The following is a 21,275-nucleotide window of genomic DNA, read 5'->3' as shown; positions in this document are numbered from 1 at the left end:
TTTTACTTACACTTATTAACTTCATATGTTTGTTCTTCATTAAGAGACTCTTTTTAGATGACTGAAAATATAAAAAAGTACTACACTTGTGAAAATGGCACACAAAGAAGTGACTTGTGTGTGGGGAGTAGCTACTGTGGCCATTCGCTCCACTTCTAACTCCTTCGGTTCTCTGTTCAATGATGGAATCACGCAGAGAAAGAGATGGTGGTGGTGTGGAAAGCATCTCCCACCTCTCACATGGGTGATGATAATCATTTGGTTCCAGCTGCTGCTGCAAACGCCACATTGTGGCACCGTCAGCAGGCAGGTCAGCCCATGTGACACGTTGCCTTTGCAACAGGTATGGGCAACTTTTGCTAAAAATGGACCTCCTGAGCTCTTTCAACTCAGCGAGGAGCTTCTCATTTGCAAGTTTGCAGGCAATCCATCCCCCCCTTCCAGTTAGAGAATATGTTGTACATTTTATCCTGTTTTCTGACCCTTCCCATTGGCACTTGCAAAGTCAAGACATTGCAGTTTTTGTAGCCAGTGCCAGCGTGGCCAGAATTACAGCCCATTGTCTTCAGTTTCTCATACCAGAAAGCAATTACTGCTGGGTCAACTAGAAGCAGACTTGGGTACTAACTCCGAGCAAATCCTGTGCTCTGGAAGTCACAGCGCAAACTTACTCGAAAGACTTTTAAAATTCCTAGAGTAAGCAGCCATTCAGTGTACAATTTGCAAAGGTATTTCCAAACAATTGTTAATTATTCTGAGAAACCAGCCAAGCCTGACAAGCCCTTATCTCGGCAGACACTGAGGTTGCTATCTCCCATGGAGCTGCACCAGTAGTAACATCACAGTAACTTCTGGAAGACAACAGGCTTAGTACGGACCAGCTCCAAGTATGTACAGAGCCGATTATTTTCATAGCCTTGAAGGAATTTGGTCAGACACACACACAAAAATGTATAGGACTATATACTGAAAAAGTTACTCTTAAAAACTTGCAAATGTTGGGTTGACAGGAGCCTCCCTGCAAACTCCAGGACTGTCCCTCCGCAGCCTGGCCGGCCTGCAGAGAGCTCCGCACCGCCTGGGCACCGGGGCACGGCCCCTGCGCACACGGGGGGATCCCGTGCGGCCGCCGGTGCCGCAGCAGAGGGACAGGAGGAGACCCGGGGTGGCCGCTCTCGGCCCCCCAACCCGCGCCTCCAACATGGCAGCAGCCCCCACGTGCTGCCAGCCCGCCGGCGCGCCCTTCGCCCCGCCCCCGGCAGGCGTGGCCACCGCCCGCTTTCGGCGCGTCGCTGCCGGTCGGCCCGCGGATTGGCCGGGAGGCGGCGGTGGCCCCGCCCACTCGGCGCACTTCGGCCGCCCGGGCTCGGTGGGGCGCCCCGGGGTGGGCGGCGGCTCCGCCCCCTGGGAGCGCGGCCAGTTCCCGGCGTCCCGCGGCGGCTGCAGCGGAGCCGGCGGGGTGTCCGGTGCCCGACTGTGCGTTCGCCCGCGCTGCCCGCCCGCGCTGCGCGCCCTGCTCCGCGGCCATGGAGCTGCTGTGCGTGGAAGCCGTCCCCCGTGTGCCCCGCGCCGGGCGCGACCCGCAGCTGCTGGGGGACCGGCGGGTGCTGCAGAACCTGCTGAGCCAGGAGGAGCGTTACAGCCCCAACGTCTCCTACTTCCACTGCGTGCAGCGGGAGATCAAGCCCTACATGCGGAAGATGCTGGCTTTCTGGATGCTGGAGGTACGGGGCTCCCCGCTGCCTCCGCGCCCTGCTCGGCCACCGCCGCTTTTCCGCGCTTGCAAACGTGCGCGCTGCTGCTGCTGCTGCTGCGGCGGGAGAAGCGCGGGGCAGGGGCGGGCGGACCGTGTGCAGGGCTGCAAGGGACAGTCTAGGGGACAGGGAAGTCCTGAGGTCCCAGGGCTCGGTGTGCGCCGGCGGTCATGTCTCCGGTGTGGGGGTTATGCCGGTGGGGAGGGACGGCGCTGCACATGGAGGGTTGGAGGCGGGTGAGGAAGGCGCTCTGCACCGTGCAGTGTCTGTGCTGGGAGACGCGATTGTCCCATGCAGGAGGAGCAGAGAACCCCGAACCCACAGCCTGTGGGACCCCCAGTTTGCACCCCGCTCCGCCAGACTGGGCGGAGAGCTCAGCTGTGCAGCGGCCGCCTGGAGACGTGCGTGTCCTGAATGGGGCTGAAAACGCCCCATTAAAGGGGGAGAATAAGATCACTACCGTTTACTTCCCTAAATGAAAAATGAATGCAGCTTGCTGCGGGATGCAGTTCAGTGCAGGGGAAACCTCATGGGTCTCTTCGTGAGACCGTCAGAGCAAACAGTCTCCATAGAGAAAGAAAGAACGAACAGATTTTGCAAAGGACAAATGATGTTGGGATCAAGCCTGCCTGCTCTGCACCCCGGCCACTGTTGCAAGAAGCTGCCTGCTTCTGTCAAAAGAAAAAATGAACGTTTTGCCTTCCCCCCCACTGCTATTATTGTTCTGTTTCTGCAATTCCCTTCCTGAGAAGTGCAGTTAGATAAATGCTGCTCTGGAGCCTGTTCCTGTGCAGCTCTGGTGGCTCTGGGGGAGCGGGTGACACTTGGCAGTTGTCGGGACCGTGTCGGTGTCCCCAGGGCAGCTTGTGCAGGGGGAGGCGGCTGCTGCTGTGTGAGGAGAAACCTCAGTATTTTTATGGTTGTGTTGAAAGAAGGAAGTTAAATATGTTTTGATATTGGTTAAGAGATAAGAGCAGAGGACTGACATTCAGAGCTCCTGGATTCTGCTCATGGCTGAAGGAGGAGAACTGTCAGACTCAACCGCTGATCCGGGCTCCGCTGTTGATTCTTCTCGTGTCTCTGGACCACTTAAGGTGGAATTGCCAGAAGAAACTGTGGATCCTGCACTGTTTGGGCTCCAGCTGGAGATCTGCTAAAATTCCTCATTTTCTGCATACATCCCCAGTCCCCACAGAGCAGAAGATGGCAGCTCGGCTGTACAGCTGCCCGGAGACCTTAAAAAAGGGGCCAAATAATGCAATTTTGGTCTTACCTTATTTGTGCGCTTTTTCTAGCAACACATAAGTTCTGCTTCTTTCCACAGGAAGATGAAGTCTCAGGGCATTGGTCAGCCTTGTTGCTGCTGTAATCCCCCCAAAGTCATCGGCTTCGCACCCATAGCTCATTTATTCCTTAGCACCGAGGTGCCTCCAGGGCCCTGCAGACAAGTGTGAAACACCATCACAACCAAAAGCTTTGAAGCTGCGGTGCAGGCAGGATCTGGGGAGTCCTGTGCTGATTAAAACTTCCTTTTTATTTTATTTATTTTTGTAATTGGGTTTTGTCAGGTGTGCGAGGAGCAGAAGTGCGAAGAAGAGGTCTTCCCCTTGGCCATGAATTACGTGGATCGCTACCTGTCGTCGGTCTCCATGCGGAAAAGCCACCTGCAGCTGCTGGGAGCGGTCTGCATGCTCCTGGCGTCCAAGCTGCGCGAAACCATGCCCCTGACCGTGGAGAAGCTCTGCATCTACACAGACAACTCCATCACGCCGCAGCAGCTCCTGGTAACCAGCCCTATCTCGAGCCCTCCGCCTCCTCCCCAGCTCGCTTTATCTCCTGCATCCTGCTGCTTGGCAGCACCCTGGCCTCTGTGTCTCCTCCTGTTCTCTTTTTCCCGTTTCTTCACCTTCCTCTGCATTCCTCAACCACCCTTCTCCGCTCCTTGTCCTGGTGGGTGCGGTGCCACGGGGAGGGAATGAGCGGGACCTTCTGCTGCCCAGGTCCTGCTCTGCGCCCTTTGGTTAGAGCAGGGCTGCTTCGCCTCCGCCATCGCACGCTCAGGCAGGAGCTGTGTAGGCTCTGAAAGGCAAAGCATTTTCTCATCTGATAAAAGTTCAGAGCAAAGATCCAAACCTCAGAGCTCAACTTTGCCAATGGGGGAGGAAATTGGAGAACCCCTTTTCTTGGGGGCCTTCTGTGCTGGGAGGAAACAGCCACCTCGCTTCGAGTGACAAACACCCCTGGAGACAGTTTGTCTACGAGAATTTCTCAGGGTTAGTCATCGCCTTATTAAATACCTATTTTTTTTTTTCGGGCTGGGGTGGGTGAGATGATCTGAGTGTGATTTGTCCCCAGGGTGGGGAGTGAACCCACAAAACTTTCAGATGTGAATCGGAAGGGAGTTCTGGTAACTGGGGAACTCTTGTATGAACGTGGTTTTTCCAAGTGCCCGTGAAGGTTGGGGAAAACCCCCTCAGCTCCATCCCTCGCTCCCCAGACTCACTTGTGGGTGGTTGTTGCCTTAAGTAGCACTCACAGAAAAAGCACGTGGATCGTTACCACGAATCCTGGTGAGGGATGGGAATGCACAGAGGAAACACGACTGCTCGTTGCTCCTCTGGATGCTGAGCTGTGGCGGTGCTGTGGGGTCTGCCACAAAACCTCGGTGTGCAAGGGCTTTCTCCTGCTTCGCCAGCACAGCTTCGCCCTGGAGAGGGGAATGGGAGCTGCTTTGTGTTCACTTTTCTGCTGGGCCGGCAGAAGTTGCCCCAGTTGCAGAGGGAACAAGCTGAGCAGGAGGTGCCCAGCAGCCTCCTTGGAGGCGAACGGGCTGCATGTCCCAGCGACGCCGCTGCTCTCGGTGTTCTCAGGAGCGTGGAGCTGATCCAAACGCGTGTCGTGGGCCGGGTCAGGTTTGTGTCCCTTCGGAGCGGTGGGTGAGCTCTCTGTCCAACAGGAATACGGGTTGCAGGAAGGCAAACTTACAGCCACACTTCACCTCCACCTCCCTCTCTGGTTCAGGCTTTAAAGGGAGGCCCGCTGCCATCACCCCTGCAGAGCATCCCGGCAAATTCTAATGATTTCTGCAGCGTGGACCTTGGGCTACAAGGAACTGGACTTGGTGTGCACCTTGTGCATATCTCATGGTCCCAATTGTATTTCATTCTGATTGATGTGTTGATTTATTCTTGGTGAGGCTTGGATTTTTTCAGCTGAATCTGGACCTTTGTAGCAGGCTGTCCCAAGGAGAGCGGTAGGAGATGAGTGGGCAGAGCACGTGCATCATCCCTGGAGCTTTCTCTTCACTCTCGCACTCAAACGCTGACGCCTCCTCGCTCAGAGTTTCTTTTATTTCTTTCCCCAGAGGTCTGTCAGCAGGAAGCTGCGGCCAAGCGGTGCCACAATATTCATCTTCCTTTCTCCCTCTGGGCAGTGTCGGGTGGGGAGGAAGAAGGGAAGCGCTGTCTGCCGCCTGTTGCTCGCTCCCGCTGGTGCAGGTTTTGGTACCGGAGTTCTCCTTCTCCTTTCTGGCACCTTTTTCCCCACCAGGATCCCAGGACACACACACCGGGCGGCACAGCCTGACACTGGGCACCGAGCTCCTTCATCCTTGTGCTCCGGAGTCAATGTGCAGTTGAGGCGGACAAGAATGGCTTCATTTTGGGGGTCAAAAGTCCTTTCTTGGGATAGCCCAAGGCAGCTTGGCATCCTTCTTCTCTTTCCCAAGGGGATGCCCGTGAGGACTCAGTAACGTGGGGTTTATTGCTGGTAGTCGGTGCGAGCAGAAGGAATCACAAACCAGCCCCAGCCCTTCAGCAGAGGTGCTGAGGCATTTGCGGGTGTCTGATGCGCTGCACCCCAGATCCAGGGTCGGCTTTCCCTGCCCCACAAGGCTTTCGGTGGATATTTAACCCTGTTGGGAGCAGACCCTGCTCCAGCCTCCCATCGCTCCCCACTCTAAAAAGGTATTGGAGGTAACACCTTTGCTTTGGGACCTGACGAGCGTTAATGCCCTGATTACAAAACCAGGGCGAGCTGCTGCTTTCTTCCTCTGTGCTAATCGTGGTAATGTTACTTCTCTTTCACAATCCTGCAGTGGAAGAGGGTGGGGAGGGGAAGGGGAGCTTCTCCATCCAGGTTTGGACAATGGTGCGTCCTGGATCGGTGCCGTCGCAGCGCCCAGCGCGTCCCGCGGCGCTGGGAGGACGCGGCTCCCTTCCCGGTGCTTTGCTTCCTTCTCTCGCAGGGATGCTTGGCACCAGCTCGGCGGTTTGGAAGGGACACATTTGAGACAAAATCTTGATGAAGTTATTCTAGGTAGAAGGAAATGATGCAACGAGGGACTTGTCCATTTGGAGGAAGTTGGATTTCCGTCAAGGGTGTTATCTAACCTGCTTTTTTTTTTTTAATAAAGGCTTTTCTGGCCTGTGCCAGAGGGTGTTCAGCTGCTTGAAGGTTGGGGAGAGCAGTTGTAGGTCACCTTCATCCTCCTGCTTTGCCACTAATACACTGTCTTGCCTCTGAGGTCTTTGAGCAAAGGTCAGTGTTGCAAACCACCAGGTATTTCCTAGCAAAGACCTTCAGCAGGATCAGCCACTGGGCAGATAACGGAGCAGTAGTGCCAGGAGGCCACAAAGAGCAGAAATAAGGGCAGGAGGTAATAGCTGAGTAGGAAGGGATGTTCACTTGTGGCAGAGCATTGAGCTCCCAGCAAACATGCTGGTGTTTTACTGCTCATTGCACGGGTCGGGTAGACGTAACTGTTCCTGCGTCTGAAGTTGGCACCTTCACCCTTGACATCCAGACTTGAGCTCTGGTCAGGCGACAGAAACAAACGTTTGCCCCAGATTTCCTGTTTGCAGCTGGACTTTCATGGCTGCTCATTTCTGTAGCTGTGGGACGGTGGGCGGCCAGCAGCAGCAGCTCTTTCCACCCGCTCTCTGAGTCAGCGCAGCCCGCTCCCGCTTCGCCGGTGCCTCGTTGAGCCTGCGATCGTGTGAAATGGGACCTTATCAACGGGAGGGACAAAATCAAGCCCAACCTTCTCCTGCAACCGGGGCTGCTGCAGCGTGGAGCTGGGCGCTGCTCCGGCACCACCAGCTCCTGCGTGTGTGGGTGTGCTGAGGGTAGAGCTCCATGTGCAGAGTGACTGTCGCTGCATGAAAAGGGGAGAAACTGGCATGCCTGTCACATCCTCAGCAGCGTTTGCAGAGCTGTAAATGGAGTAAAACTGTCTCTGGTTGTGCCGCGGGTCTGTCTGAGTGAGAGGGGCAGAGGCAGCAGCTGGGGCTGTTTCAGTGCAGTGGGGCTGAGCTCTGAGATCACCGTGTCAGGGCAGGCAGTGGGGAATGCTCACTGCTTCCCTTCCCTTCTGGTCTTTGTGGTGGGATGGAGGGGAGCCAGCCTGTGGAGGGGAGCTCTGCCCTGGGCAGTGTCTGCCCCACAGGTGCTGGCTGAGCGTGGGGAGCTCTGTCCTGGGCAGTGTCTGCCCCACAGGTGCTGGCTGAGCGTGGGGAGCCCTGTCCTGGGCAGTGTCTGCCCCACAGGTGCTGGCTGAGCGTGGGGAGCTCTGTCCTGGGCAGTGTCTGCCCCACAGGTGCTGGCTGAGCGTGGGGAGCCCTGTCCTGGGCAGTGTCTGCCCCACAGGTGCTGGCTGAGCGTGGGGAGCCCTGTCCTGGGCAGTGTCTGCCCCACAGGTGCTGGCTGAGCGTGGGGAGCTCTGCCCTGGGCTGTGTCTGCCCCACAGGTGCTGGCTGAGCCTGTGGAGGGGAGCCCTGTCCTGGGCAGTGTCTGCCCCACAGGTGCTGGCTGAGCGTGGGGAGCTCTGTCCTGGGCTGTGTCTGCCCCACAGGTGCTGGCTGAGCGTGGGGAGCTCTGCCCTGGGCTGTGTCTGCCCCACAGGTGCTGGCTGAGCGTGGGGAGCCCTGTCCTGGGCAGTGTCTGCCCCACAGGTGCTGGCTGAGCGTGGGGAGCTCTGCCCCGGTGATGTTGCAGTAGGACCCGCTGCATTCCCAGCAGTGGGACGCTCGGTGGGCAGCGCTGGCAGCTCACAGCCCTTCCCCAGGAGGGTGGGCTCCCCAGGCTGGAGAAACAAAGGGACATTTTCCATTTTCTTCCTCTCTTTCATTAGCCAGGCAGAGGCTGATTTAATTAGGTGCAAAACAAAATGCCAGGAAAAGGATGTTTGCTATACTGAGTGGTGCCGTTGCGAACCTGCTCGCCTATCTCTTGCAGCCTTTTGTTCTGCTTCTTCCACAGATAAGTGATTCAGAGATTCTGACATGCTGCTCTGCGAGCGGGAGTCCCCAGGGTGAGCAGGGGAGGCAGGAGCAGGGTGGGTTGGCAGGAGAGCGGCTTCCCTGAGCTAAATCCTGTGAGCCGGTGACAGTCCTTGGCGCCTGGCGCCTTCAGCTGGCACCTCAGCGCCGGCTGGGGCCGGGACCGGGCCTTTGGAACAACGAGGTTTTTAAGAAGGCGATGAGCCCATGTACTGCCTGGAAAAGAGCTGCTTTTGTGCATTGCAAGGGGCCGGGCTGTTGTCCCCGAGCAGCCCTGGTGCGGCAGGAGCCGCCGTGTCCCAGGTGAGGTGCTGATCTGCGCCCTGGATCTTCGGAGGACAAAGCGTGTCCCGCAGGGCCAGGCTCGCTGCCACACGTGCTCTGCTGGCTCCGGGAGCTGCCGCAGCTCCGGGAGAAACCAGGGAGCGAGAGCTGGGTGATGCTGGGCTGCGGTCCCCTCCGTGCTCGGGCGCTAGGTTTCTTCTTGCTCTTATTCTGCAAATTTGGCTTAAAAATACGGTGCGTTTGGCCTCACGGGGGGTTTGGAGCAGGTTGAGCAACGCTGCTCGTTTGAGCAACCCAAACTGGTGGTGTTGTGTAAGGGGAAAGTGGGTTTAAAGAAAAAAACAAACAAGAGAGAAAATGAAGATGTGCCCTTACGAAAAATCTCACTTCTTCAAAGCCATCTGTTCGGCAGCCCTTTGGCACGGCTGCGGGCAGCACTGCGCTTGTAATCCTACACTGCTTGGGAGCAGAATAGATGTTCTGCTGGGTAGGACTGGGCCCTGAAATGGAGACATCTGATACAAATCCCAGCAGGGGACTGAGCACAGGCGTCCCAAATTCTGTGCTAAGGCTCGAATCGTGGGGTCCCCTTCCCTACACCACGCTGGGTGGCACCTGGAGCCCCTCGGGTTTGCCGGGTGATGGCTCTGCCAAGCCCTCGGTGGCCTTGGTGGTGTCAGGACGAACGCCCAGAGCTGGCGGAGCCCGAGGGGCCGAGCAGACGAGAGAAGCCCCCAGGGAGCACCTGGCTCTCCCGCCATCTGCTCCCGTTTGCAGCTTGTGCAGAGACCAGATCACGGGAAGCATCACAGCAATCCCTGCGAGATGCTCGGAGAGCGGCACAACACGGGATGGAGCCGCCGGCGCGTCGCCGGGCAGCACCAGCACGTGTTGGGTGTGTGTCCGCAGGAGAGGAGCGGAGCAGCAGTGCGGGAATGGGGCGTCCTGGTGCTGGATTGTCCTCTGCGGGCTGCTGCAGCCGCCGTGCAACGCAGAGGGTGTCAAAGGCTGATCCCACTGCACCTTGGGAAGAAGAAACCAGATTTATCGCTTCCTCTCCTGATCTTTATTCCCAGCTTTGCAACAGCTCAAGGCTGGATTTGGGCCATAGTCGCAGGGCAGGGACGTTCCCCCTTTTCTCCACTGTCTCGTGGATTGTGCTGTTCTGCCGTCCCTTCCCCAAGTGCTGGCTTTACCTGCCCTTGAATCTTGTGAGTGTTTTTGCCTGGTTGAGCCCCGCTGAATAATGTTCTGTCTGTTTGTCTGTCTGACTCTGCAGGACTGGGAGGTTCTTGTCCTGGAGCAGCTAAAGTGGGACCTGGTCTCGGTGATAGCAAATGATTTCTTGGCTCACATCCTCCATCGCCTCCCGCTGCCGAAGGACAAGATGGAGCTGGTGAAGAAACACGCGCAGACCTTCATCGCGCTGTGCGCCACGGGTGGGTGTCTGCTCGGCCGGAGCCCCCGGGGTGCTGGGGGGTGGTAACCGGGGGCTGCTCTGCAACCCCCCGGCTTTCTGGGGCGCTGAGCACCTGCCTGCCCTCAAATCAGAGCGTTTGGCTGCTCAGTGACATGTTTTCTGCCCCTGACAAAGTGGGATAATGGTGCTGGGGGCTCTTAGTGGGTACCCAAAAGATGCCGGGGGCTGCCGAGCCGCCGCTGTTGCTGCGGGAGAGCACCAGGGTGAGGGCCGGGCTGAATCTGAGCTGTCATCAGCCTCGCTCTGTGTCACAAGAGCAGCCTCGTCTTCAGGATTTGTTTTGGTGAAGAGAAGCAGCTCCGTGCAGCCGCTCCGGTGCTCACCCTGTCTCTGTTCCTTCACCCCCATTTCCCTGTGCTGAGCCAGAGACCGCTCTGTCTGCCCCGCTCGAGTTTTCCAGGGAAATCAGTGACAAGAACTCACCATGTGCATCCCTGCTAACGGCCGCTTCTTGTGTCCCCTCCCTGGCTCTAGACCACACTTTTGCCATGTACCCGCCCTCCATGATCGCGACGGGCAGCATCGGGGCAGCGATCCACGGCCTGACGATCTCCGTGAACGATTTCAGCGGCGAGGCCGTCACCGAGCTGCTGGCCAGCATCACGGGCACGGAGGTGGTGAGTGCTCACGGGGGACACAGAGCGGTTTTGCTGCTGGATCTGCTGGAAGCCTTTCCTCTTTCTGCTGCTCGTTCTTAGAGGGAGAGGCGGTTCGGCTGTTTGTAGCGATGCCGACTTTGCTTTGAGGAACGCCTGGAGATGAGGGAGCATCTCCAAACGTGGTTTGTCAGTCCCATGGCTGCGGTTGGCTCCTGTGCCGAGCGGGACGAGCTCGGGAGCCTTAGAGCGGCAGCACAAAGGGGAGCGGCTGTTCCCCGCGGGCAGGTGGCCGGGGGATCGGGTTGACGCAGTGGGATGGGGCAGCAGGAGAACCCGGGCTCGGCATCTGCTCGACCTGCGCCGGTGTCTGGTTGCAGGTGCCCAGCCTGGGGCGGGAAGGGGGAGCGTTCCAGGACGCGGGCACAGCGTCGCCGTTGGGCTCCCTGTTCCCAGGCGCTGCTGCCGCGGTGCAGTGATCGGGAGCTTTGCTGCCAGGGGCCCCTTTTGATCTTCTCTTGTGGCCGAGCGCTGCGGCCGCAGCCGGGCGGGTTGGTTACAGTCCCCTGACAGCCGCGCCGGGATTTGGAAAAGGTGCCGGTGCCGCGGCGGGCGGGAGGCTGCGCCGGGGCTTTGTCCGGCCAGGAGGGCGTCCTGATCTATTTGTGCGGCTTGCATTTTTTTAATTGTTTGTTTACCAGATCCTTTTTAAAGAGTGAATCAGTGCAGCCAGCTGCTCTCAAGCTGCTGCGGTGAATGGGGCCGGCGCTGAAACCTGCGCTGGGCCGGGGCTGGTGCAGGAACAGGTGGGAAGCAGGAGGGCACCAGAAGGAGCGAAACGGAGCCCCCAACCTGCGCTCCCTCTCCCCAGCCCGAGGGAGCATCTGGCCCGCCCGGCGCGGTGCCGCACAGACGGGACCGCGGCAGCTCCCAGGCCACAGGGAGCCCTGGGGACGTGTCCACAGCGTTTCAGGACTCCCGGGGGATGCTGCTGCTCCCCAAACCTGGCCTTGCCATTCCCCTTTGGCTCTGCAGGTCCGTGGGGACGGAGGGGACGATGGCGCAGGTCTGTGGCTGCAGGAGCTGTGCCATCGCGCTGTCCTGGCCTGCGGCAGCTCTTGGGGTGAGGCTGGGGGCCGCTCCGGACCATCCTCATCCCATGTGGGGCAGGACCAGACCCCCGGGTGCCACCCAGCGCCCCGGGCACGGCGCCAGAGCAGGGGGCTCGCGGGCTGGACCAAGCCCAGCTGCCTGGGCAGCCCTGAGGCTTGTCCAGCAGGGCAGGAGCCAGGCTGCCGCCTCTCAGCCCCTCTGCCGAAATTGCCGACCCGGAGCCCGTGAGGCCCCGCAGCGAGCTGCCCATGGCGGCCGCGCTGACGGGAAGCGGTGCGGGGAAGGGGAGGTGGGCGTTGGGGCGTTTGCTATTTTCGCTCCCCACATCCTCTGACAGTTTCTAAGAACCGGCAGCAGATTCCTGGTAAGAGCTTTCGGGGTGTGACAATATCCAGCCAGCGCGCGGCCCCGCGGCGTCCGGCTCGGCCCTGGGGTGCAAAATGTCACCTCTGGCCCCTTGGTTTGAGCCCCACGGGTGCAGGGCCGGGATGAACCCGTTAGCGATGCCTCCGCGGCTCTTGGTGCATCGTGGTGCTCTGGTGTCGAAGTGGAGGAGTTTCCTCCTCTGGTTACAGCTCATGTGGGGGGCAAACAGCGGGTTTGCTTGTATTACAAGAGACGTGCGCTGCTTGCAGCCCCAGCACGGGGCTCCCTGCACCCCAGGGACTCACGGGGGCTCCCCGGGGATGGCGGGAGGGGAGGAGCCTTGAGAGAAGCTCCGTGGCTGCAGCATCACTCTGGTGAAACCATCGCTCGTGGGGCTGGGGGTTTGGGCTGGTCCCAGCGCCGCGGAGCTCGCCGGCTGCGCCGCGGTGCTGGAGACAGGTGCCGCGTCCAGGCGGAGCCCGGCTGCTTTGGGAAGCTCCGATGGGCACAACGTCTGCTCCTTGAGAACGTGGGGAGGTGGGGAGAAGACAACCAGAGCGCGGGACTTCTCCCAGAGCGCGGCCGCGCTGGAGATGCCCCTTGTCGGAGAAACGCGGCTCTGTCTGCTGGGTTGAGGTGCTCCAGCAGCCACAGACGTAGCCCAGCAGCTCCTCAGAGCTATTGATAAGGCTCCCACCTCTGCAGAGCAGAGCGCTGAGGCCTCTTATCCCTCTCGTGTCCCACAGGACTGCCTGAAGGCCTGTCAGGAGAAGATCGAGGCGGCCTTAGCCGAGAGCCTGAAGCAGGCGTCCCAAAGCCAACAGGAATACAGCGGCGCCAAGACTGCTGCTTACCCGGCCAGCCAGCCCACCAGCACCCCCACAGACGTCACGGACGTCAACCTGTGACCGGCCCCCCCCTTCCCAAGAGCCGCCCGGCCCCGGGGACCCCAATGTCGCTGCACCCCCTGCGCGCCCCTCGGCGCCCGCTGAGGGTCCGTTCCGCTCGCTGGCGGCGCGGAGCAGGATGGGCCGGCCGGGCCGGCGGAGCTCGACGCTGCTCGTCAGCTTCTGTGGGCGGCCGGGGGAAGCGACGGTTTCCGCGGTGGCCGCGCACGGGGGCAGCTGGGGAGGGGGAGCAGGACCCAAAACGCAGTTGTAAGATGTTGCTGAGTTGGTGTTGCCCGGAGCCCGGCCGCTGCTCGCTGTCTCCGCAGGGGCGTTCACCGTGACGACTCTCAGCCCGCAGGGCGCTCAGTCATGGCTAACGAGCCCCTTCCCCAGCCTCCGTGACCAAAATCCCTGTAACCCCCCAACCCACGCGGCTCCAAGACAGAGCTGGTGTCCGGGCAGAGGGAGCAGGTGCTTGCTGGCCCCGTGGTCCCCGTCGCTTTGTGCCTGTTTGCTGCGGCTCCGGGGCGGGTGGTGCAGCTGCTTCTGCTTGGAGGGGGAAACGTGTGGCTTGTTTGTTGTTGCCGTTAGATTTGGGATTTGTGGGTTTTCGGCTTGCTTGGGGACGCGCTCCCCGTCTGCACCGACGGCAAAGTCCCGGCCTCGGGGAGCAGCTCCCAGGTGAGGTTTGGGCGCGATCCCCTTGGCTTCCCGCTGCCCCACTGAGGCTGCTTAATTTATTGTTAACTGCTGGGAAACAGGGAGGGAGGAGAACGCGGCCGCTCTTGCTGTGGGGCCTGGACGCCGCTCTCCTCTCCTTCCCACCGAGTGCCTTCGCCCTTGTCCCCTTCCCCGCCTCCCTGGGCAAGGGGAGGCTCTCCCTTGGAAGCTGGTTGTTTTTGTAGGTAGCTTAGACATCAGACTAGGTTTTAAGAAATCCCTTTGAATGTGCTGCTATGGTCTGAAACGCGTCTTCAGCTCCTCCAAGGCAGGGACCTCGGATCGCGCTCGGGGGCTGCGCTGGGGGTGGCTCATCCAGCCGAAAATTTGCTGCGCACTTGAGTTGAAAAGCAAATATTGCAATTTTTGTATTGTTGTTGATCCTGTCTGTTAGGTTTTATAAAAAAGTGTTTAAAAAAAAAAATAATGCTGCTTTTCTAAGAGGAAACCCATTAAATAGTAGGATTGTATTAACAAGGAGAAGCCGGAGAGACCCTGCAGGAGGGGAGGCGGACGCTGCTCCGTGAGCTCCGGATCCGTGGCTGTTGTCCCGCGGGGACGTGGAACGGGAGGTAGGAATCTTCCTTTTTGGATGCCACTAGCAACAAAAGTCTTATCAGGTGGAAAAGGATGGGGCTGCTGTTCTTCCACCAGCCTGGTTTCTCCAGAGGAGCCTCTGCTGCTGCCTCCCGCTGCCGGGGGCTGGCGCCGCACAGCCTGTCTGTACAAAATCTTTTTTATATATATAAATGAGTTTTAATTTAAGAGTAAAGTGGTTCGGTGTTCACACGCAAGAGGCCCGCTGCTGGGAGAATCAGAGGACCAGATGATGTTGCAATAAAGTATTTTAAACAAGTGCGAACGCCTCGAGGGTTTCCCTGCGCGATCCGCTGGGGCTGCGGAGCTGCTGATCTGCCCCAATGGCGCGGGGGCCCGGCAGCCCCTGGGCTGCTCCCCGAGGCCCCGGCCCCGTGTTCCCCAGCGCGGGGTGAAGGGAGCGGGCAGGACAGCGCCAGCTCCGGCCCCGCTGACGCTGCAGCGCCCGTGGGACTCGCTGCGCTTCCCCAGGGCAGCTCATGGATGGTGGTGATGAACACGGAGCCCAAACGCCTTCCTGTGGGCAAGGTGGCTGCCACTTCACCCCCCGGCAGCTTCGAGCCGCCCTCCCTCCCGCCGACAGTGCGTGGGCTGCGTGTGAGCCCGGGCTGGCGCTGGCGCTCATCGGCTTCTGGCTTCGCAAAGCCAAGGGAAAGGCGCTGCGGTGTGTGACCAGCCCGGGCGGCCGGGCTTCGCGTGCGGCTCCGCTTCACGTGGCTTCTGCTCCCGCCGCTGTCACGGGAGAAGGGACGGGCGCAGCTGTCCCAGCACAACCCGCTGCCGCGGGGGCTTTTCCCCACAGTCCAGCAGGACTTTGTGCCCGTTCAGCGGCGAGACCGGGGAATCGCGACACACAAACCGCGGTGTCGCAGCATCGCCGTCAGCAGCTCCGCAGGGTCAGCTCAGCGCCACGTGGGACACGGCAGGAAAAGCCCCCGCAGGGTTTTCCCGCAGAGGTGGCCCGTGTGCGTGGGCTGGTCGGGCACGCGGCTTCAGCAGCCCCACTGCGCAGAGCTACAGCCGGGACGGATGGGGGAGCGTTTTGGGGAAATCCAGAGAGGGCAAAGGGGATGTGCAGGGGTCCCTTTGCAATGTGGGGACAGGTGCACAAGGATCCCTTTGCAATTGCGGCACCAGCGACTCCACCTGCAGCTCTGCAGAGCCCTGGGGCTGGTGGCTTTGCTCTGCCACCTGCTGGGGACAGGACAGGGATGTGACTGATAGACACGGCTTTGGGTTTTATTTTCCAATATAGGAACAGCACCAGGTGGCACCAGGTTCCCGGGTGGGACGGGGCTGCCCTGCCCGTGACGAGCAGCAGGGAGCACAGTCCGGCTCTGCGGGCGCAGCGGAACCCGGCGCCCATGGGGAGCAGCAGGACCCCGGCTCCAACGCTCCCGCGCTGCTCCCCGCGCTCCGCTCACACGGAGCTCCCAACCGCACAGAGAAGCGTCCCGGGAGCAGCTCAGGCTGCGCGTTGCCCGGCTCTCCCCGCTCAGTCCATGGCCGCCGGCTGCTGCCCCTCCACATCCCGCGTCTTGGAGTTCACCAGCTCCCTCCGGATCTCCGGCGAGATCTGCGGGTGGCTGTGGAACTTGAGCAGCTCCAGCAAAGCCTCCTTCTGCTCCGAGGACAGGTCCTCCTTGTAGCGCTGGGCGAAGGCCAGGAAGCTCTGGTGCCACAGCACGGGCAGCTCCCGCTGGTCCGTGCGGAAGGCCAGGAAGTGGAAGACGAGGGCGTCCACCACGCGGAAGGGCAGCGCGTACTTCTTGTCGATGAGCAGCCGCAGGAAGATGCTGTTGGCGCCGCTGTACTGCATCTCGGCGATCTTCAGCATGGCCGCGCTGCGGGACAGAGGGAGCGGCGGGGTGAGGGCAGGAGCCTCCCCAAAAAGTGACAAACCTGTCCCTGAACTGTGAATCCCCAAGCCCTGAGATGCCGCAGGGGCTGAGGGACAGCCCCAGTGCCCCCCCGAGCCCGCAGCGCGTTACCTGGAGTGCAGGACGGGGATGGAGCACTTGGTGAGGATGCTGCCGATGATGATGGCCTCCCGCAGCGTGCAGGTCCCTGACTCGCACAGGGGGATGAGGATCCCTGCGAGCGCAAAGAGGCAGCGCCTGCGTTAACCGCAAAACCCCGCGATCCCCAGACACACCAGGAACAGCAGCTGCCCGTCCTGGGGTTGCCGCATCTCCCGCTGTGCAACCAGCCCCAAACACCCTCAGATCACCAGACAAGACCGAGCCCGGTCCCAGTTCGCAGGGAGCCCCCACCTTTGAACCAGGCTGCCGGCTTGAACAGCGCCTTCTTCAGAGCCATGTAGAGGTGGAAATTGAGGCGCTTGTACTCGGCGATGTCGTCCCTGACCCGCGGCAGCAGCACCAGGTTGTAGAACCGCTGCGCCATCCTCTCTTTCAGGTTGGATGAAAATATCCTGGGAAAAGCAAAGCACAAAGCGAGCTGTGGGGACGGGCTGGTGTTCTGTGAATCTGCTTCCAGTTACAGAAAGAAAATCTAAAAAGTCCCGCAGCAGCAGCTCCCAGGGATGATCGTACCTGGTGGCTTGGTACATGGCAGCTGCTGTCCACGTCTCCGGCTCCGTGATGTAGAGGATCTGCTCCCAGTTGGACAGGGCAGGAATGATTTTAAACGCCTTAGGGAGTTTCCCACTCCTGTATTTGGACAGCACCTTAAAGACAGGGATACGGGCCAGGCAGTGACACGGGCGCTCACAGGGAGGGCTGCGGGATGCGGCTCAGGACCATCCCTTGGCATCTCCGGTAAGAAAGGACCATCCCAGGTCCTAAGAAAGGACCATCCCGGGCTCATCCCCAGCACCGTGCTCAGGAGCTCGTCACTCAGAAATTCTGCAGTGACCGATATAAATACCGCAGCAGTTCCCGCACAGAGCGAGGATGGGGCAGCAGCGGCTCTGGGCTCACCTCCCTGACGCCCCTGTAGACCTCCAGCACACGGGGATCCAGCTGGGCCATGGGGCAGCCCGACAGCTCCGACAGCGCCGTCTCCACCTCCGTCTGCTTCTCCGTGATCTTCTCCATGATGATGTCGGCCAGCGTGCGCCTGGGCCCGCGGGGGGACAGTCAGGGACGCCCGGGGAGCGGCAGCCCCGGCCCGGCCCCCTCCCCTCACCTCAGCGGCGGGTTCTTGTTCATGAACATCTCGATGGCCGCCTCGTCCTCGGGGTCCACGGCCACCTCCCCGCCGTACTCCCCGCCCCGTCCCGCCGCCAGCGCCGCCTGCTCCAGCGAGGGCCACTCATCGTCCTCCGAGTCCGAGCCGCCCAGCGCCGGGCCTGGCGGAGCTGGGTGAGCCCGGGGCCTCGCGCTGTGACACGGGGGGAGCGGGGGCAACGACCGGGGAGAACTGGGGGAGGACCGGGGGAAATCGGGGGAGAACCGGGAGAGGACATGGGGGGAATCGGGGCCAAGAACTGGAGGGGACAACCAGGGAGAACCGGGAGAGGACCGCGGGGGAACCGGGGGAGAATCGGGGGAGGACTGGGGAAGAACCCGGGGGGAACCGGGGAAGGACCGGGACAGAACTGGGGGGAACCAGAAGAGGACATGGGGGAAACTGGGGGGGAGAATCGGAGCGGGACCCGGGAAAACGGCAGGGGACCGGGGGAACCGGGGGGACCGGGGCTCACCCAGCGCCGCGCTGCGCTGCCGGGGCCCCGCGGGCTCGCCGGGCCCGTGCTCGGCCTCCAGCTCCTCCTGCTGCCGCCGCGCCTGCTCCAGGATGCGCCGGGACAGCCGCGGCTCCACATAGGCCTCCCCGCCGCCGTCCGCCTCCGCGGGGCCGCCGCGCCGCTTCCCCCGCGCCGTGAGCCGCGGGGCCGCGTCCTGCAGGATCTGCTCGGCCAGCGGCAGCGCCGGCCCGGGGCCGGAGCCGGGCCCGGAGCCCCGCGCCCGCCGGGCCTTGGGCATCGCGGGGCCGGGACGGGACCGGGACCGGGACACGGGACAGACACGCGTGCGCCTCAGCCACGCCCCTTCCGGCGGCGCGGAAGGCCACGCCCCTTCCGGCGGGCAGCTACTTCCGTCCCGGCGCGGCGGGCGGCTCAGCATGGGGGTCACCTGGTACCGGGCGGGACGGCGGGACGGGCCGGGGCAGCGGGGCGGGAGGGCCCGGCGGGTCCGTGAGCGCCCGGCTCCCCGGCGGGTCCGTGAGCGGCTCCTCTCCGCTTGCAGCGTGGCGCAGGTGCCGGTGGCCGAGGGGAAGAGCGTCCAGCAGACGGTGGAGCTGCTGACGCGGAAGCTGGAGCTGCTGGGGGCCGAGAAGCAGGGGACGTTCTGCGTGGACTGCGAGACCTACCACACGGCCGCCTCCACCATCGGCAGCCAAGGTCGGTACCGGGAGCGCCGGGACACCCGGGTCCCTCCTTTCCCCCCCCCGCAGCCCCTGCCTTGCGCGGCCCTTGGAGGAGCCTTCCCGTGGGGATTCACGGAACGTTTTGATTGGAAAAACCCTCAGGCTCATCGAGTCCAACCACAACCCACCCCAGCACTGCCCCGTGTCCTGAGAACCTCGTGTCTGTCTGTCCAGCCCTCCCGGGATGGTGACTCCAGCACTGCCCTGGGCAGCCTGTTCCAATGCCCCACAGCCCTTTGGGGAAGAAATTGTTCCTAAATCCAACCTCAGCCTCCCCTGGCGCAACTTGAGGCCGTTTCCTCTGCTCCTGGCGCTTGTTCCTGGGGAGCAGAGCCCGACCCCCCTGGCTCCAAGCTCCTTTCAGGCAGTTCAGAGATCAGAAGGTCTCCCCTCAGCTCCTGTTCTCCAGCTGAACCCCCAGGTCCCTCAGCCGCTCCACCACACTTGTGCTCCTGGGTTTATTTGCTGTCTGTGTTTTTTTTCTGTGAAACTTCTTAAAATGCGTTTTGCAGGCTGTATTTTGCTCTTGAGAGGGCGGGTGTGGGTCCCTCCATCCAGCCCTGCTGTGCCCGTCACTGTCCCTCAGGGGAGGCGGGAGCCCAAACGGCGCCGCTCTCGTTTCAGGGCAGACGGGGAAGCTGATGTACGTGATGCACAACTCCGAATATCCCCTCAGCTGCTTCGCCCTCTTTGAGAACGGCCCCTGCCTCATCGCGGACGCCAACTTTGACATCCTGATGGTGAAGCTGAAAGGATTTTTCCAGAACGCCAAGGCCAACAAGATTGAGAGCCGGGGCACCCGCTACCAGTACTGCGACTTCCTGGTGAAGGTGGGCACGGTCACCATGGGGCCCAGCGCCCGCGGGATATCTGTGGAGGTGAGAATCGGCTGTGGAGGGTACGGAATACCAGTGCAGACGGGGAAATCCCACATTGGAGGCTACATGAGAAATCCCGAGTCCCTTCTGCGTCTCGGTGTGTTGCTCGTTGCTGGTGGTTTATCCCAGATGTGTTTGTGTCCGCGGCAGGCAGGGCACTTATCTCCTGTTCACAACAAGGTTTAATTTAGGCAGGTGTTTTAGTACTTTAAGTTTCGAAGTTTTTTTCATGGTTTGCATTTGAACTTATTCCTGGTTTGGGGTCAGATACATATTTAGTAAAATGCTTTAAGTCCAATCCCAAGGTTTTTTCCAGCTGGAAGATGTCACAGCCACACGAGTGGTCGGATGTACCGGCACGTGGGAATGAAGTTTGGGTTTGGCAGGGTTACTGTTAATGTGATGTTTGAATCGGTGTCCTGAGAGCTTAATTACTGGGGATTTAATAAAACAGTGCTGTCACAGGGTGTGGTTCACCTTCCCTTTCCTTTTGAAGGGGTGGCTCACATGTCCATCCTCTGTTTGTATTTGTCCTTGTTACATGCCAAACGTTCCGTGATGTTTCTGTGGGAAGGATTGTCTCTGTGGAGAACGCGCGGTGCCTCCTGCGAGGCTGAGGCCGTGGTTTCGCTGCAGGTGGAGTACGGCCCCTGCGTGATCGCCAACGACTGCTGGAACCTGCTCATGGAGTTCATGCAGAGCTTCATGGGCAGCCACGCTCCCGGCGTCCCCTCCGTGTTCGGCACCAAGCACGACAGCGTCTACGGCCCCGCGGACACCGTGGTTCAGTACATGGAGCTCTTCAACAAGATCCGCAAGCAGCAGCAGGTGCCCGTGGCCGGGATCAGGTGAAGGGGAGTCCTGGGGCTGGAGCCACCGCGTCCTTCGGCCCCGGGGGACCGGGAGTCCCTCTGAACAGCCACACTGGAGGCGGCCCCAGGTCGTGTGTTTTGTTGTTTTCAGTCTCTTTCCCGTCTCAAAGCAAAGTTCTGTGCATGTTTCTTGTTCTTCTTCGTGGTTCGGAGCGTGTCTGGGACCGGGCCCGTGCTTCTGATGGTTCTTTGTACGGCGCTTTGCGCAGGGGGTTGCTGTTCGTTAGCAGGAGGGGAAAGGACGAATTCCAGCCCAATGTGTGCGAGGGCAGAGCTTCCCTGATTGCAAACAGCTGCAGGAGAGACTTTTAATTTTTACTTGTTTTTTAGATATCTACATCAAAATGTCTTGTTATTTTTCATGCAAATAAAAAGCTGTATTTTGTGAGGAGATGGAGTCTTTCGGCACAGGAAGCGTTGTGCTGTTTCGTATCGTTTATTTACAGCTTGAAATTTTCTGTTGAATGGAGACAATTCTTCAGCATGGTTTTATCTTCAATTTGGCTCAAGAGCTCTATATCCCTGAAGCAAACTAATATTCCTGTGACAAAATCTGCAGGAATTCTGGCATTCCTGTTCCAGCTGTGTTCTTAGCTTGCCTTCATCTTTTATATCTGATGGGAGCATTAAAACCTTCTACCTCTCAGCTGGTGCTGATGAAGCCTCATGATAAATAAATGAGACAGGAGCCCTCTCCCGCATTGAAGAGAACACCAGGCGTTTATCTCATGTTTGACCGGTGGGTGACGAATGTCCCGTCCCTGCACACCATTTGAGAACTCCTGTAACTTCACCAGATTGAATGGAGTAAGGAATGATTTGGGGAGTAAGGAATGATTTGGGGAGGAAGAGCCAAAAATTTATTATAAGACTTAACCCGCACACAACGGGCGGGTGCAAAGGAGGCGTGGGATGGTTTTAGGATGGGAGATTTGCAAGAAGGACGGTGGGTTCCTCGGGGAGGAGCCGTGTGCGTCTCGCTCACAGAGAATCTCGTTGGCTCTTGAAGAGTCTGAAGAGCAAATAAAACAGAAATGGATTTCTCCTCAATGGA

General features: G+C 60.1%; 3 protein-coding genes across 3 annotated transcripts; 2 read left to right on the top strand and 1 right to left on the bottom strand.

Annotated features, from left to right (window-relative positions):
- Positions 1-1,383: 1,383 nt before the first annotated feature.
- On the top strand, positions 1,384-14,340 carry CCND3 (cyclin D3). The gene is made up of 5 exons (XM_082069423.1): positions 1,384-1,724; positions 3,323-3,538; positions 9,597-9,756; positions 10,272-10,414; positions 12,619-14,340. The coding sequence occupies exons 1-5, from the start codon at positions 1,527-1,529 to the stop codon at positions 12,778-12,780; spliced, it is 879 nt and encodes a 292-aa protein (XP_081925549.1). The 5' UTR covers positions 1,384-1,526; the 3' UTR covers positions 12,781-14,340.
- A 957-nt stretch (positions 14,341-15,297) lies between these two features.
- Positions 15,298-18,111, bottom strand: BYSL (bystin like). The gene is made up of 7 exons (XM_082068966.1): positions 17,747-18,111; positions 17,230-17,392; positions 17,022-17,160; positions 16,635-16,768; positions 16,353-16,513; positions 16,071-16,173; positions 15,298-15,923 (listed from the first exon to the last, which is right to left on the bottom strand). The coding sequence occupies exons 1-7, from the start codon at positions 18,024-18,026 to the stop codon at positions 15,575-15,577; spliced, it is 1,329 nt and encodes a 442-aa protein (XP_081925092.1). The 5' UTR covers positions 18,027-18,111; the 3' UTR covers positions 15,298-15,574.
- A 1-nt stretch (position 18,112) lies between these two features.
- MED20 (mediator complex subunit 20) lies at positions 18,113-20,618 on the top strand. Its single transcript, XM_082068971.1, has 4 exons — positions 18,113-18,179; positions 18,291-18,445; positions 19,096-19,349; positions 19,986-20,618. The coding sequence occupies exons 1-4, from the start codon at positions 18,166-18,168 to the stop codon at positions 20,199-20,201; spliced, it is 639 nt and encodes a 212-aa protein (XP_081925097.1). The 5' UTR covers positions 18,113-18,165; the 3' UTR covers positions 20,202-20,618.
- The last annotated feature ends 657 nt before the right edge of the window (positions 20,619-21,275 follow it).

Source organism: Streptopelia decaocto, assembly GCF_964273445.1.
Source record: "Streptopelia decaocto genome assembly, chromosome: 19".
Lineage (NCBI taxonomy): Eukaryota > Metazoa > Chordata > Aves > Columbiformes > Columbidae > Streptopelia > Streptopelia decaocto.
Note: the sequence above shows the minus strand (reverse complement) of the source record. Positions and strands in the feature narration are given on the sequence as shown.

What these genes read in the sequence shown, in the direction of transcription:
- MED20 (XM_082068971.1), top strand. An exon ending in CTCCACCATCGGCAGCCAAG is followed by an intron (nt 18,446 to 19,095) that starts GTCGGTACCGGG and finishes CTCTCGTTTCAG; the next exon opens with GGCAGACGGGGAAGCTGATG. An exon ending in CCCGCGGGATATCTGTGGAG is followed by an intron (nt 19,350 to 19,985) that starts GTGAGAATCGGC and finishes GTTTCGCTGCAG; the next exon opens with GTGGAGTACGGCCCCTGCGT.
- BYSL (XM_082068966.1), bottom strand. Translation starts at nt 18,026, where the DNA reads ATGCCCAAGGCCCGGCGGGCGCGGGGCTCCGGGCCCGGCTCCGGCCCC. An exon ending in GCAGCGCAGCGCGGCGCTGG is followed by an intron (nt 17,393 to 17,746) that starts GTGAGCCCCGGT and finishes CAGCTCCGCCAG; the next exon opens with GCCCGGCGCTGGGCGGCTCG. An exon ending in GCCATGTACCAAGCCACCAG is followed by an intron (nt 16,514 to 16,634) that starts GTACGATCATCC and finishes TGCTTTTCCCAG; the next exon opens with GATATTTTCATCCAACCTGA.
- CCND3 (XM_082069423.1), top strand. Translation starts at nt 1,527, where the DNA reads ATGGAGCTGCTGTGCGTGGAAGCCGTCCCCCGTGTGCCCCGCGCCGGG. An exon ending in TGGCTTTCTGGATGCTGGAG is followed by an intron (nt 1,725 to 3,322) that starts GTACGGGGCTCC and finishes GGGTTTTGTCAG; the next exon opens with GTGTGCGAGGAGCAGAAGTG. An exon ending in CATCGCGCTGTGCGCCACGG is followed by an intron (nt 9,757 to 10,271) that starts GTGGGTGTCTGC and finishes CCCTGGCTCTAG; the next exon opens with ACCACACTTTTGCCATGTAC.